This window comes from Rattus norvegicus, chromosome 13, assembly GCF_021556685.1.
Source record: "Rattus norvegicus strain SHRSP/BbbUtx chromosome 13, alternate assembly SHRSP_T2T, whole genome shotgun sequence".
Taxonomy (NCBI): domain Eukaryota; kingdom Metazoa; phylum Chordata; class Mammalia; order Rodentia; family Muridae; genus Rattus; species Rattus norvegicus.
In genome coordinates this window covers 91,646,053-91,662,559 of record NC_141546.1, presented here as the reverse complement: position 1 = coordinate 91,662,559, position 16,507 = coordinate 91,646,053, and the positions used below count along the sequence as shown (strand labels likewise).

At 37.9% G+C, this 16,507-nt stretch overlaps 1 protein-coding gene across 14 annotated transcripts in view; it reads left to right on the top strand.

Moving 5' to 3' along the window:
* The window catches only part of Akt3 (AKT serine/threonine kinase 3), a 281,993-nt gene that overhangs the window by 156,950 nt on the left and 108,536 nt on the right, over positions 1-16,507 (top strand). For all 14 annotated transcript variants that reach the window (XR_015635163.1, XM_087580524.1, XM_087580522.1 and 11 more), the window contains 2 exons: positions 5,872-6,016; positions 9,134-9,265. Coding sequence is in view for 13 of the 14 variants with exons in the window: in XM_087580524.1 (XP_087436650.1) it covers positions 5,872-6,016; positions 9,134-9,265 (277 nt within the window). In the remaining variant the exon portion in view is untranslated. The remainder of the gene's footprint in view (positions 1-5,871; positions 6,017-9,133; positions 9,266-16,507) is intronic.

Here is a 16,507-nt window from a genome sequence, read left to right as displayed (position 1 = left end):
TTCTAGAGCTCTCAGGTGTGCTGCTAAATTGCTAGTGTAAGTCTCTCCAGCTTCTTTACCAGTGCAGTTAGTGCTATGAATTTTCCACTTAGCACTGTCCTCATTGTGTCCCATAAGTTTGGGTATGATGTGTCAACATTTTCATTAGATTCCAGGAAGACTTTAATTTTTTCTTTATTTCATCCTTGGCCAAATTATCTTTGAGTAGAGAGTTGTTCAGTTTCCATATGTATGTGGGTTTTTCTGTTGCTTTTGTTGTTATTGAAGACCAGCTTTAGGCCATGGTGGTCTGACAGGGTGCATGGGATTATTTCAATCTTCTTGTATTGGTTGAGGGTGTTTTGTGACTAATTATATGATCGATTTTGGAGAGGGTATCATGAGGTGATGAAAAGAAAGTGTATTTTGTTTTAAAGTGAAATGTTCTACAGATATCTCTTAAATCCATTTGGTTCCTAACGTCTGTTAGTTTCACTGTGTCTCTGTTTAGTTTCTGTTTCAATGATGTGTCCATTGGTGAGAGTAGGGTGTTAAAGTCTTCCACTATTATTGTGTGAGGTTCAATGTGTGTTTTGAGCTTTACTAAAGTTTCTTTTATGTGGATGCCCTTGCATTTGGGGCATAGATATTCAGAATTGAGGCTTACTCGTGGTGGATTTTCCCCTTGATGAGTATGAAGTATTCTTCCTCATCACACTTGATAACTTTCGGTTGAAAGTCTATTTTATTGGTTATTAGCATGGCAACTTCAGCTTATTTCTTGGGACCATTTGCTTGGGTAGACCTTTTTCCATTCTTTTACTCTGAGATAGTGTCTGTCTTTGATGATGAGGTGTGTTTCTTATATGCAGCAAAATGCTGGATCTTGATCATGTATCCATTCTGTTAGCTTATGTATTTTTATAGGTATATTGAGTCCATTAATATTGAGAGATATTAAAGATAGATGACTGGTTCCTGTTATATTTGCTTTTGTAGGTAGACTTACGTGCTTGTGGTTTTTTCCCTTTTGGCTTTGTTGTAAGATGCTTAATATCTTGTCTTTTCTCTTGTAGAGGTATCTTCTTTGCATTGGAGTTTTCATTGTAGGATCCTCTGTAGGGCTGGATTGGTAGCTAGATACTGTTTGAATTTGGTTTTGTCCTGAAATATTTTGGTTTCGCCATATATGTTGATTGAGAGTTTTGCTGGGTGTAGTAGCCTGGGCTGGCATTTGCATTCTTTTAGAGGTCTGTTTTAGACCTCTGACTAGGTTCTTCTGGCTTTCATAGTATCTGTTGAGTCTCTGGTGTAATTCTCATAGGTCTGCCTTCATATGTTACTTGGCCCTTTTCCCTTGCAGCTTGATATTCTTTCTTTGTTCTGTGCATTTAGTGTTTTGACTATTACGTGACAAGAAGGTTTTCTTTTCTGATCCCATTTATTTGGTGTTCTGTAGGGTTCTTGTACCATTATGGCCATCTTTTTCTTTAGGTTGGGGAAGTTTTCTTCTATGATTTTTGTTGAAGACGTTTTTAGGTCCTTTGAGTTGGGAATCTTCATTCTCCTCTATTCCAATTATTCTTAGATTTGGTCTTTTCATTGTGTCCTGAATTTCCTGGATGTTTTGAGTTAGGAGTTTTTATGTTTTGAATGTTCTTAGACTGTTGTGTCAATCTTTTCTAAGGTATCTTCTACACCTGAGATTTCCTCTTCTATCTCTTGTATTCTGTTGGTGAAACTTACATCTGTAATTCCTAACCTCTTTCCCAGGTTTTCCATTTCCTAGTTTGCCTCCATTTGTTGTTTTTTTTTTATTGTTTCTACTTCCACTTTTAGGTCTTGGACCACTTTATGCAATTCTTTCACCTGTTTGATTGTGTTTTCCTGTATTCTTTTAAGGGATTTGTTTCCTCTTTAAGGGCTTCTACCTGTTTACCTGTGTTTTCCTTTATTTCTTTTATTGAGTTATTTATATCCTCCTTAAAGAACTCTATTATGTTCATGAGATATGATTAGGTCAGCTTCCTGGTTTTCAGCTGTGTTGGTATATTCAGGGCTTGCTGTGGTGGGAGAACTGGGTTCTGATGCTGCTCACGTATATTGGCTTCTGTTGCTTATGGTCTTGCGTTTGCCTCTCGCCATCTGATTATCCCTAGTGTTTTCTGGTCTGGGTGACTGTCTGGAGTCTGCCTCTTTTGTCCCTGAGTTGCAACAGATCTCCTGGTAGGCCTGTGGCTGTGGTAGGCCTCCTGTGGGGTCTTCCAACTGGAGGGTATTCAGAAGGGCAGAGAAGCTGCTGATCTGTTGTACTGGCTGCAGTAGATCTCCTGGGAGGCCTTCAGACTGTTGGGTCTTCAGAGAAGTAGTGAAGCTGTTCTCTGTGGGGGGGAAGGAGCTATGGACTGTGTTTTCTGTTTCTCTGTGTGCAGCAGAACTCCAAGGAGGCTTTCAGTCTGTTGGGTCAGGTGCTCTGCATGCCATAGAGCCCCTGGGAGGTCTTCAGACTATTGTGTCCATTGCCCAGTTGCCTGGGATGCCTTCAAGCTGTGATGTCCTGAGTGCAGTAGATCTCCTGGAGTGTCTCCAGTTGTGGTGTCAGATGCCCTGGGTGCAGTAGATCTCCTGGGAAGCCTCAGGATGTGGTATCAAATGTTTTGAGTACAGTGGTTCTTCTGGTATGCTTCAGGATATGATGTCAAATATTTCTGAGTGCAGCGGATCCTTTGGTATGTCTGATATAGCCTCTTCTAGGGAGTAGACTAGCTAGTAATGTGTCCCAGCAAAAAAAGACCAGGCAGAGGGGATTGATATTCAGTGGGTCGGGTTTTGTGGGGGACGGTGGGTCCCTGAGTTCAGTGGCCTCCAGCAGCAGCTGTGGGTTTTGGGAGGAGGGGTTCTCACCAAATGTGGAGTGCAGTGGATTCTCTGGTATGTCTCAAGATAGAGTCTTTTCCAGGGAGCAAACTAGCTAGCTGTCTGTCCTAGCAGAAAGGACCAGGTGGAACGAAGGCTCACTTTCATTCTGCTGCTTTCTTTGCTCCAAAGTAGTTTTTAATTAGTGTTCATTTTGTGGTCTATATTTTTGATGTCATAGTCCAAGATCACTGGTAAGACAGGTGTCATGAAGAGTTCACCTGTGTTTTCTCTTAGCTTTGTAGCTTTAGGTCTTTATTTCAAAGTATGTATGAGTGGTTTACAATGAGACTCACATTTCATTCTTTTTCATACATACTCATTTTTTCCAAAACCATTTGTTGAAGAAAGTCTCCTTTGCCTTTATGTAGTTGTATCCTGAGAAAGATGACCATGTATGCATGGTTTTATTATTTCTTCTATTTCTATTTCTGTCATTCTTTGTCTTTACTCTGATTCCATATAGTTGCAGTTATTGTAACTTTAGAATGTGTATGTATTTGTGTGTTCTTTGAACGTTTCATAAATGTATATGATGTATTTTGACTATAAGAACCCCACTCCCCATACCACTTTAAATCACCTTGGATCACCCTGTACCCTGTACCCTTCCCTGTGTTTTCTTCATTTAAAAAAAATGTAATTCATTGAGTCCAATTGGTACCAACAAAATGTGCATGGGTACATAGGGTTATCCTCCATAGCAGGAGCAACCCATCAGTGTCCATTCTCCTGAAGAAAACTTATTCTTTCCCCAGCAGCCTCATGGTCTCCTTCCAGTCCATGCTTCAGTGTGGACTGGCTTTTTCTTATAGAAGCAGTCATATTTGTTGGGGAGTTCATGAGTGCAACAGGCCTGTCAGGCCAAGTAGACACTGTTCTTTCTCCCCATCCTTCTCTACCTATAACTCTTTAACAATCTTTCTTCTCCCTCTTCCTCATTGTTTCATGAACATTGTAGGAAAGCGGTGTGTTTTAGATGTCCCATTGGTGGATAAGCCCTCCATCCACAGTTACTTACACTCTACATTTTGGCCAACACTGAATCTTCTGTATTAACTTCAATTCACTATATAAAAGAAGCTTCCCTTATTAAGGCTGCATTATAAAGTATAAACATGTGTTTAGAATATAGTTTAATAGTATGTCTATTTAGCAAAAGATTAATTGTACTTTTTCTCTTAAAGCTCATGAACCGCCTGGCCATAGATCCTTGGCCACGTTTACAGTAGCAGACATGAGTTTTCTCCTGTGGAGTGATCCTTAAACCAGACAGTATTTGTTTACTCTCATGACAGTCATGTTACTATTGCACCCATGGGAATAGCTCCTTAGGCTGATTATTGTAGCTCACAGAGTTCATGCTCTGTAAGACTGTTGATGACTTTTCTTCCCTAGTAGCCTGCTCTGTATCTGTTAGTACTGTGAATGAAAGCTAGCCTGCAGGGAGTAAGCTTCTAGGTCACTATTATCTTTGTCCTATCAGAAAGTTATGAAGAAATTATAATAAACATTCTTAAGCCATTACATTGTATCTAAATAGGTTTGAAATTGTTGAGTGTCTCATATAAAATGTCTAAGAATCATCTAAAACATATATACAGAGATTTAAGTCCCTGTAGTTAAAACTACAAAGACAAATAATGCTATGGAGTTAGATACATAGGGGCTCCAGACAGTAGAATTATTTTACAGTTTTAATTTCAATTAGTTCAATTTACTTAAGGCCAGAGGATTTTTAATAGCGAGGAATTGTAAAAAAGAAACAGTAAAAACAGGTAAAACTTTTGTAATTATGATTGCTAGTAATGATTTTAATCATAAGTTAGGACTCTCATTACTGAAAATTAGTGGCCTCCAAGATGAGATTATCCAACATGAAGTAGGCACAGACAGCACAGATAATAAAAACTGATGGTGAGAGAATGTAGGCTAAAGATTAGCCAATGAGGAGGTCTTACAGATATGTCATTGAACTCTCAAGGGATTTGAGAGAAAGAGGGAAAAATATAAATTAATGCTTCCTGAAATTTTTCTGAATTTTGACTAGTTGTGGCTATCTATAATCTCCATCTGCTGCAAATGGAAGTTTTTTTGATGAGGGAAGAGGTGAGAGCTCCACTTAGCTGTTATTTTAAGGATGACTGTTTAGAATGCAGTTAGAAGTTACAGTGCTTTAGGAAAGTAACAGAGTAGATCCCTGTGTGTAGGGCTCGTGTCCTCACCAGCCACAAGTGGTTTGCAGAGTTTACACTACCAGGCACAAATGTACTCCTACTGAATGAACGTTATGTCAAGTTGGTTGTCTTTGGTTACCCCTGTGGTATTAGTGCTGCTGTTTGACTTTTCAGAATATATTATTCTGGTTGTTACTGTGAATCATAGGCATTACAGCTAGGTAGGACTTTTGCTTACTTTCTTGCTTCGCAGCTCACATAGTTCCTTCTAGTTCTGTGAGAGCTAGATCTTGGGGAGTGGGCTTTGATGTCAGTTTGTGATTGATTCCCCCAAGTACTGTGTTAAGTGAGAGGTACCTTCAATATGGTTTTACCTTCCTCTCTTGGAAGGAGACAAAGGGCTACAGTGGTAGCCTATGTTATTTGGGTGTCACTTGGACTCTTCTACCAATACCTCAAAAGGAGTTTTCCTGTGTCTGGTGTTTAAGATTTTGTTGATAATCTATGGTTTTGGGGGGAGTATTGTTACTCCAAAGCAACTTCATTTAAATTGTGTGTGTGTGTGTGTGTGTGTGTGTGTGTGTGACAGACATGTTATATGCAATATTAAATGAGCATAAAATAATACAATTTTCATATAAGTGCTACTCCTGATTCTAGGCTTTTAGATCATTATCACTAGGGATGGTGGCAGAGAGGGCAGCTACCCAACAGACTACTTGCATTCATCTTAAAATATATAAAAGGTTAAAATATCTTACTGTCTTCTGTTAATGAGAAAGTAAACTCATTTTTATAGAGAAGAATGGACAGAAGCTATCCAAGCTGTAGCCGATCGACTGCAGAGGCAAGAAGAGGAGAGGATGAATTGTAGTCCAACGTCACAGATTGATAATATTGGAGAGGAAGAGATGGATGCATCTACAACCCATCATAAAAGAAAGGTAGGTAATAATGATGACTTGCCCTCCCAAGTACACTCTTGGTTTATCTAGGAAATATGCTGAAAGCCGTGTGTGAGAGACATACCAGCCAGTTTTCATAGTGTATGTATAGCCTTTGTGAACCTAAAGTACCTGTTGCTTACAGTGGCGTGATTGGGCAGCACTTCAGCCCGGGATGTTTATTGACTTAGGAATACTGGTGATTGATGTACTTTATAGATGAGAGTTTATCTAGTTGGTAACAGCATTTTAGAAACTTGGAAATCAACACTTTCCTCAAGGAGGAATGGCTCTGTGGTTTTGCCTTTGCTTTCAGCCTTAATGAAGGCTACCTGGGAAGCAAGATGTCTGGACTGTGAATAATGCCTTTTGAACATTGCTGCTCATGAGCCAGTGAAGAAGGAAGACGTAACCTTTTGTCCTCAGTGCTCTAAATTAATATATAAATTTATAGGAACTGTAAATAATATACATTGCTATAAAATTTTAAAATAACTTCTTTATGTAATATATAGTATTTAAAACTAGTCTAAGTGATTGAGTATTTGAAAATTCTCACATATAAGAAAGAATGGGCAGAATCATAGTAGATTAAAACATCATTTACATGTGTATGTTAAATATATATATGCTGTTCACTTTGTAAATCATATTCGGGTAAGGGGTAAAAACAAATGCCCAGCCCGGAAACCGGGAAAGGGAATAACACTCGAAATGTATATAAGAAATACTCAAGTTAATAAAAAAAAATGCCCAAAGTATTATCAATTATGTTTTGTGGGTTTTGTTTAATTAATCAATTTCTCGGTGCTGGAATTTGAATAAGGTGGTATGTAAATACCCCTATGCCACCAAATCTCACCACTTGGTGTTGGTATAGTGATCAGAATACCTTTCAAGTTAAATTGTCTGGGTTCACATCCTATTTTTTTAATTAATCATTTTATTCATTTAGATTTCAAATGATATCTCCCTTTCCAGTAACCCCTCCACAACTCACCCTCCCATCCCTCCTCTAGCCACTCCCACCTCACTGCCCTAGCATCTCCCTACACTGGGGCATCAAGCCTCCACGGGACCCATCAATGTCATATAAGGCCATCCTCTGCTACACATGCAGCTGGAGCTATGGATCCCTCCATGTGTACTCTTTGGTTGGTAGTTTAGTCTCTCGGAGCTCTGAGGGGTCTGGTTAGCTGATATTGTTCTTCCTATGGGGTTGCAATCCCCTTCAGTCCTTCCTCTAGCTCTTCCATTGGGCTCCCCAGGCTCAGTTTGATGGCTGGCTCTGAGTATCTATATTTGTATTGGTCAGGTGCTGGTAGAACCTCTCAGGGCACAGTCATACCAGGCTCCTGTCAGCAAGTGCTTCATGGCATCAACAATAGTGTCTGGGTTTGGTGTCTGCAGATGGGATGGTCTCTGGATGGCCTTTCCTTCTTTCTCTGCTCTATTTTTTGTCTCTGTCTTTCACTTGGACATGAACATTTCTGAATTAAAAATTTTGAGACATGTTCTCTTCCACATGCTATTCCACATGGTTTTAGTGAAATGATATAGTCAGAAGAATTAATTCACTATGTGAAGTTTTTTCTTTAGCTACAATATCATTTTATACTTGATGCCTGTGAACATTTTCTGCCTTTTTATTTTTAATTTTTCTGCACTTTATTTTATATGTAAAATATAGATAATTTGCTTACAAGCAAATGTGTGCAGTGGCCAGGGAGGTGAGTGACAAGAAGTGCTTCAGGTTCCCTACACCTGGAGCTACAGAATGTTGTGAGCACCGTGTGGGACTCAAACCAATGCTCCAGAAGAGTGGGAAGGTTACAGTGAGGTGCTGGGAAGAAGAAAGGGAGTGGGGGAAACTATGTACCTATAATCTTTGTAAAAATCTATTAAAAATGACAGCCAGATAGAAATTGAGAGAAAAGGGGTGGGTGTGAGAGACAGATTACTACTTACTAGGAATAAGACAGCCATTTTGGAGTCTGATAGGTTGATCCTTAACATCTGAGCATTTAAAGCTGTTAGTGGAATTAAATATGTCTAGTTATCTATTATTTGTATTTGTAACTGTTTTTTACATTTGGGCAACTACATGTCTTAATTTTAGTTGAATTAGTAAGTATACATAACTTCTCTTTTTGACATTTACTTTTCCCTTTGAACTACATTATGTTAAGATGTTAAAATTTAACATTTAGATAAAATTATCAAAATTATTGGCAAGGGATATTAAAATTTAATGTAGGCATTCATTTATAAAATGTTTTAAATTCTATAAGTATGTACATGAAGGGCAGTTATCTGTAATTTTATTGCAGTATCTTTGTCTGGTTTTAATATCAGACTGATTCTGGCCTTATAGTGTGAATTGAACAATGTTTCTCCCATTTCAGTTTTTAGGAAGACTATGTAGAATTTGTGCCGCTTACCATAAAATGTTGTGGACTTTTCCTTATTGTAAAACTGTACTGTAAATTCAGTTCTTAAATGGGGCTCTTCAGCTCACCTATCCCTTCCTCAGTGAGCCGCTATAGTTTGAGATTAGGGCATTTGCTCATTTCATCTTGGTGGCACTTACTGCCAGACAGCTTTTGTGCTCTTACATTCTCTTTAGTGCCCATAGATCATAGATCGCCTTGCTAAGTTTTATCTTTATGTCTGTCTTTCTGACCATCTACCTGGATATTTACAGTCTTTTACTCTTTTCTCCTATTTTTTAAAAAAATGTTTTCTTAGTTATGTTTTAAAATGATTGTGTTCTTAAATATCACTTTTTCTGAGGTAGCACTATTTAAATCAAGAGAACCTGAGAACTTAAATATTTTACTCAAAAAAAAATTCCTTGTCACTCAACTAATGGTATGACTGATGGAGAAATTCTAGGTTCAAAATAATATCTACAAACTCTGAAGACTACATAAATTATTTTTGGTATCACAGATTGCTGAAGAGACAGTTAATGGAAGTATTTTTTTTTTTCTTATTTGAAACTGGTCTAGAAATTGGTAGGAACAGTATCAAGTTTACGGTGCAAGTATAGTCAAGCAGAATAGCAATAAATTGTGTCACCTATTTCATCATGGCTTTCTAATTTATATTTTTCAGACAATGAATGATTTTGACTATTTGAAACTGCTAGGTAAAGGCACTTTTGGGAAGGTTATTTTGGTTCGAGAGAAGGCAAGTGGAAAATACTACGCTATGAAGATTCTGAAGAAAGAAGTCATTATCGCAAAGGTGACTGAGTATGAAACCCAGTGACTTAAACGTTCTGTAGTTCTGCATTCATTCTTGTGAGTGGCGGTATAGGGATTACATGAAGTCAGCAAAGAATTGATTATAAACTGTCAGTTTTAAGGTTTTTAGTATATAAATCATGGTGAAACTGTGTTGTTCTCTTGAGTTAATGTTTTCATTGTAGATTTAGAGGAACTTTTAAACTATACATTTGTGACCCACATCACTAATTGCATTGGTGTTGCTTTCACTATTTTTTCAAAGTGTGTATGTGCCAGATTTTCATTATCTCTTCATCAGTTGGGAGGATGTTAGGCTGTTTCCATTTCCAGGCTGTTCTGCATAGGGCTGACCTTCAGCATGACTGAGTAGTATCTGTGAGGGGACGATGGAGTCCTTTGTACCTGTGTCAAGAAGTGGTCTATATGGATCATGTGGTAGGTTAGTTAATTGTTAGCTTTCCAAAGTGGCTCCGTCAGTTAACAGTCCCCACCAACACTGAGTGTGGCTCCCCTTTCCTCATGTTCTAGCCAGCATTTGTTACCTGTTGGTTTTATAGTTTTGCTTTTGTTTTCTTGATCTTTGCCATTTTGATTGGGATTACATGAAAACTCAGTCTCAAAGTTGTTTTGACTTGTATTTCCCTAGTTGCTAGGTACCGAGAAAATATCTTGACATTTCTGAACTATCTTAGCTTCTTAGTCTTCCTTCGAGAATTCTTGTTTAGATCTCAGGTCCCTTTTTCTTTTGAATGGGTCATTTGTATTTGGATAGCTTCTTTTTTTATATTTGTATGTATTTTAGTTTTTAATCCTCTGTCAGATGTATATCTAGCAAAGATTCCAAGTTTGTGGGCCCCTTCTTAGCCTGGTTGATTGTTTCTTTATCTATGTAGAAGCTTTTCAATCTTAGGAACTCCCAGTTATCAATTGCTGGCTTTAGTTCCGGACACAGGGAGTTCTATTCAGGAAGTCCTTTCCTGTATCTGTATCAATATTTGCTTCTTTTCTTCTACCAGTTTCATTGTTTCAGGTTTCACATTTAATTTGTGAACCATTTGGAGATTGTTTTTGTACAATATGATAGGCTTGACTAATTGCAATCTTTTGCATGTAGACATCCAGCTTCTCCGCAATATTTGATGAAGAGTCATTATTTCCTAGAGCATCTTTGCCATCTTTGTCAAATTACGTTTGACATTATATGTATTCATGTGTTTGGTTTTTACATTATTTTTATTGGATAGTTTATGTATTTATATTTCAAATGTTATCCCCTTTCCCAGTTTCCCCCTCTTCCGTCTCCTCTCCCCCTCTATGGGGATGCTGCTACTCCCATCCACCTACTCCCCCCTCAGTGCCCTGCCCTTCCCCTACACTGGGCAAGTGAGCCTTCACAGGACCAAGGGTTTCCCTTCATTTGATGCCAGACAATGCCATCCTCTGCTACACATGTGGCTGGAGCCATGGATTGCTCCATGTGTTGTGCCTTGGATGGTGGTTTAGTCCCTGGGAGCTCTGAGTGGTCTGGTTGGTTGATATTTTTGTTCTTCCTGTGGGGTTGCAAACCCCTTCAGCTCCTTCATTCCTTTCTCTATAACTCCTCCATTGGGGACCCTGTTCTCAGTCCAATGGTTGGCTGCAAGCATCTTAATCTGTATCAGTAAGGCTCTGGCAGAGCCTCTCAGGAGACATCCATACCAGGCTCCTGTCAGCAAGCACTTCTTGGCATCAGCAATAGTGACTGGGTTTGGTAGCTGCCTATAGGATGGATCCCCAGGTGGGGCAGTCTCTGGATGACCTTTTCTTCAGTCCTTGCTCCTCTCTTTGTCCCTGTATTTCCTCCTGTGAGTATTTTGTTTCCCCTTCTAAGAAGGACTGATACATCTACATTTTGGTCTTCCTTCTTCTTGAGCTTCATACGGTCTGTGAATTGTATCTTGGGTAATCCGAGTTTTTGAGCTAATGTCCACTTATCAGTGAGTGCATACCATGTGTGTTCTTTTGTGACTGGGTTACCTCACTCAGGATGATATTTTCTTTTCTTTTTCTTGGATATTTTATGTATTCACATTTCAAATGTTATCTCCTTTACCAACCCTCTCCCATCCCCCCTTATCTTCTGCTTCTATGAGGATGCTCCCACTCCCACCCACCCACTCCCAGCTCAATGCCCTGGCATTCCCGTACACTGTGGAAATGAGCCTTTATAGGACTAAGGGCCTCTCCTCCTATTGATGCTGGACAATGCCATGCTCTGCTACACATGTGTTTGGGTTTTTAATCTTGTCACAATGTTCTATATGTTTATTTTTGTGTCAGCAGCATAATAGCTTTTAGATATTTTTTTCAGGCTGCTGTGAATGGGAGTGTATCCATGACCTCTTTCTCTGTGTTATTTGTTGTTGGTGTACAGAAAAGCAATTGTTTGGTACAAGTTGATTCTTTGTCCTTCTTTCTCCATTCTGAACTTGTTAATTATTTCTAGAAGTTTTTTGGTTGAATTTTTGGAATTTCTTATACGGTATGCTGTGTGCACGTAAGGATGATATATTTGACTTTATTTGACTTTTTCTTTTAATTTTGGATCTTTAATTTTCTCCTCTTGCCTAATTGCTCCAGCTAAATGCTTCATGTACAGAGTTAAGGAGTGAGTGGGGCAAGCATTTATCTCAGTGTCATTCCTTTCTTTAGTGGAGTGGCCTTAAGTTTGTCTCCATTTAGAACGTTATTGACTGTGGGTTTCTTATTTATAGCTCTTTTAGCCAGAGTTACTATTGCTGTGATGAAACATTATGCCCAAAAGCAGATTAGGGGGAAAAGCGGGGGTGGGGGGCGCATCATCGTCCAACCATGAAGGAAATCAGGACAGGAGCTCAAGCAGGACTGGAACCTGGAGTCAAGAGCTGACGTAGAGGCCATGGGGGAGTGCTGCTTATTGACTTTTTCCACATGACCCTCAGCCTGCTTTCTTTTAGACCCAACTACTCTATAGCCCAGGGGTGGCCCCTCACAGTGGACTGAGCCCTCCCTCCCAATCACTGATTAAGAAAATGCTCTACAGGCTTGCCTACAACCTGATCTTATGGAAGCATTTTCTAAGTCCTCACTGATGACTAACTGAGGTTGTTAGGTTGACACAAAAGTAAGTCAGGACAATAGCTTTTATGTTGAAGTATGTTACCTGTAGTCCTATTTTTTTTCTAGGACTTTTATTATGCAGGCACGTTGGATTTTATCAGAGATCTTTTCTGTATCTTTTGAGATAATTGTGTATGTGTTTTGTCTTTAAGTCCATTTATGAGGTTTATTAATTTTTTTTAATTGGTGTTTTTGAGACAAGGTTGCTCTGTGTTAGTATGGCTGTCCTAGAACTCACTTTGTAAGCCTTGAGCTCAGAGATCCACTTCACAGGTCCAGGGACTACCCATGTCTATTGTCTATGTTTATTGACGTGTGTAACCTACATCTCAAAGGCAACTTGGTAATAGTTGATAATCTTCTTGACGCTTAGGTTTGTATTTGGTTTGTAAGTATATTATTGAGCTCTTTTTTAATCTATTCATTAGGAATGTTGGTCTCTAGTTTTTAAAAATATTCCCTTATTTCATTAATTTCCTTGTTATCTCTTATAGTGTTTTCCTGTTCATTTCTGATTCTATTAATGTGGACTTCCCCCTCCCTCCCTCCCTCCCTCCCTCCCTCCCTCCCTCCCTTCCTTCCTTCCTTCCTTCCTTCCTTCCTTCATTCCTTCCAAATTATTGAGTTGTGTCACTAGGTCATTGTTTTCTGAGCTCTCACTTTTAATGTTGGCCCTTTGAGCTATCCATTTCTCTGACAGGGTTGCTTCCAATAAGTACTAGAGATGTTGTGTTGTATTTTCACTTTCATTTAGGTCCAGGAAATATTTTTTTCTTTCTTGTTTTTTTTCTTACTGGATTCTTTTATTATTCAGTAATTCGTTGTTTTATCTCTGAGTTTGTGCACGCACTGGATTTTGGTGTCAATTTTAAATTTTATTGCATAATGTCATATAACATGGAATTATTTCAATCTTTTGATTTTGTAAATATTTGTTTTGTATATCAGTGTATAGTCTATTTTAGAGAAGTTTTGTGTGCTGGTGAATAGAATGTATATTCTTTGATATTTGATAGATAGCTATTAAGTCCATTTGATGTATAATGTCATTTAAATCTGATGGGGTTTTCTGTTGTTGTACAGCTGACCTGTCTATTGTAGACAATTAGGTACCAAAATCACCACTATTAATGGGTTCATAATCTGGGTATTTAAATTCATTAGTACTTTTTTATATAAAATTGGGTAGATTAGAGCTTGATGCATATACATATATTTATGCATATATTTAGGGCAGTAATGCCTTCTTAGTTAACCGTTCTATTTATTACAACGAAGTGTCTTTCTTCTCTCTTCTGATTAAGTTCGAAGTAGATTTTGTCAGGTATTAGAATAGGGATGCCTCCTTAATTTCCTGGTTCTGTTTGGAGTTCTTTTGTCCATTCTTTTCCTCTAAGGCATACCTTAACTTTAAACCCAAGATGTGTTTCTTGTCGACAACAGATGGATTTCCTTTCATGATGCACTCAGTCAGCCTGTATAAATAACTGGATATGTGAGGTCATTGATACTTAATGTTACTATTGAAGGGTGTATGATTGGAGTCATCATATGTAGGTTTTGGTGTTGTTACTGTGTTCTCGTGGTGCCTTGTTTAGTAATTATTATGGTGGTGTCTGGTGGTGTGACCACAGGATCTTCAGTCTTGTGGTTATGCTTATTTCTCAGTTCTGTTCTAGACTTTTCTTCTTTTCTTTAGACTTTGTTTGTTGGATATACGTTTTTAGGTTGTTCATATTGTGGAAAGTTTTTGCTTCCCATTCAATCATGGCAGATATTTTTGCCGGGTATATTATTTTAGGTTTGCTGTCATAGTCTTAGGACTTGGAATGTATTGTTCCAGGATCTTTTGGCTTTCAAAGTTGCCACTGGAAAATCAGATGTTACTCCAATAGAATTTTCTTTGTATGTGATTTTCCCCCCTCTCTTGCAACTTTTAATTCACTTTCTTTGTTTGCTAAAATACTTAGAATTTTAGCTATGATGTGCTGTAGGAATTCTCTTTTCTGGTCTTGTCTATTTGTTCTTCTGTGTCTGTCTTGTGTTTTTATTAATAACTTTTCTTAGTTTCAGGAAATGTTTGTTATAAATCTAGTCTGTATCATTTATCTGGGATTCTTTGCTCTTATCACTATAATTAGAAGGTTTAGTCTTTTCATGGCATCCCACATTTCCTGTGTGCCCCTTTTCTATGTTTTTCAAATTATTTTTATTCTTTGTATATCAGCTCCAATTTCTCTACTTCATCTTTGAAGCCTGATAGGTTTATCTTCTACTTGATCTAGTCTATGCATACAGTTTTCCTTTGAATTTTCTAGTTGGATTACTGGGTTTTTCTAGTCCATCTTCATTCTAACTTGAGTACTCTTTGATGTTTCTTTTTATTGAATTTCATTTTAAAAGTCTGGATTGTTTTCCTCATTTCTACCAGCCTTCTATTCGTGTTTCCCTGGGCATGCATTTATTATCTTTAAGATCTTCTTCTTTAAATTCATTGAGCTACTTCTTTGTGTCTTTTGTAAGTTCCTTAAAATACTTAAGTTTGTGACTGTTCTTTTAAACTCTGTGTCCTCTAGGTTCCTCTAGGTAATCCTCATTGGCATACACATAATCTTCCCCCCCTCTCCAAGTAGGTAAAAAAAATCTTGAGAGAGATATTAAGGAATAATGAGAGGGGGGAGGGAGGGAAGGAGGAGGAGAAGGAGAAGGAGAAAAGAGAAAGAAGAGAAGAGAAGAGAAGAGAAGAGAAGAGAAGAGAAGAGAAGAGAAGAGAAGAGAAATATTACAAATTGGGATCTAGTTCCTTACCAATCTTTCAGGATGGAGCTGCAGGGCCATGATCTAAGAGCTTTGAAAGTGTGCTGTGTCTTCCTCAGAAGCAAGCAGGCAAGTAGAGCTAGGTTGCTAACACATGGCTTGTGGAAATGGTGAGCAAGTAAACAGTGATCCTTGGAAGTTCCTGTGCTTTAATTAAACTGTGTGAGTTCTGCCCTCCTGCTCCTCTGTCCATACTTAATCCATCTTCTCCTTCAGTCTCACTGACTGCTCTCCTGGTAAGGAGGAGTAAATGCTTTCAGACACAATGACTGTGACAGAGTTAGTCTCTAGAGACTTATTTATTGTCAATATACAGAAAATCATGTGAATAGAACAGATCTGGTTATGTAGGTATTGAGCTATTTGAAGATAGGAGGCAGCCTTGTGAAATAGAAAGGACCACTATTTTCGGAGCTAGATATGGATTATACTCTGTTTCATCTGTGCTTGAGAAATTATATTCTGTGACGTTCAGTTTACTAATACAAGTCATAATCATAAACCCGAGTGTCACCTTTGGGTCTTTGTTAAGAGTGTAAACATGTTTTCCTAGTTTGTTTTTACTTAACATGCTATTTTCTTTGCTTCTATTTCTCTCTCACTCAAACAAAAAAACATAACTGTCATAAAACAGTGAGCAAAGTAAGGAAGAATTTTAGACCATATATCTTGGAGGATGAGTGATAAAATTGGAGAGAATGATTGCACCCCATGCCCTCAGGAAATAGTCTCCCTCTGAAGCTTCTTTCCCTGAAAGAAATCTGACTTAAAGACTCCTTATTTAGTATTTCAGGATGGTTGACTATATGGGAATCTGAATTTCAAGGGAAATTTTATAAGAATATTACTCTTCTAAATCTTAGTACTTCTAAAATTCTTCATTTGTAATCATCAATAGCAAATGAACTTTTAAATAAGCATTGCATTGTTTTAGCCACAAAATTTTCTCACTGTTAATTTTTAACTTCTTGTTTTGACATGTTGCTTTTAACTGTAATTAAAAATTATTGGCATCTGTGTTTATTTCTTAGCTTATGTACCATATCTTCATAGAAAAATTAATTAGTATGTGGAGTATAATACCATTCAATTTGCATTAATGGGAAATTTTCTGACCTTAAATATAAATTATGATAGAAAGTACATTTAAGATTGATCTATCTTATTACCTCTTAATTATGTATTCATAACAAAGAATTTTCTTTTACCTCTATATGTCTTTGCTTGGCTGTGTACATGTGGTTAAGTAGATTAAAGAATTTAGAGGGGGAAAAGTCACAAAATT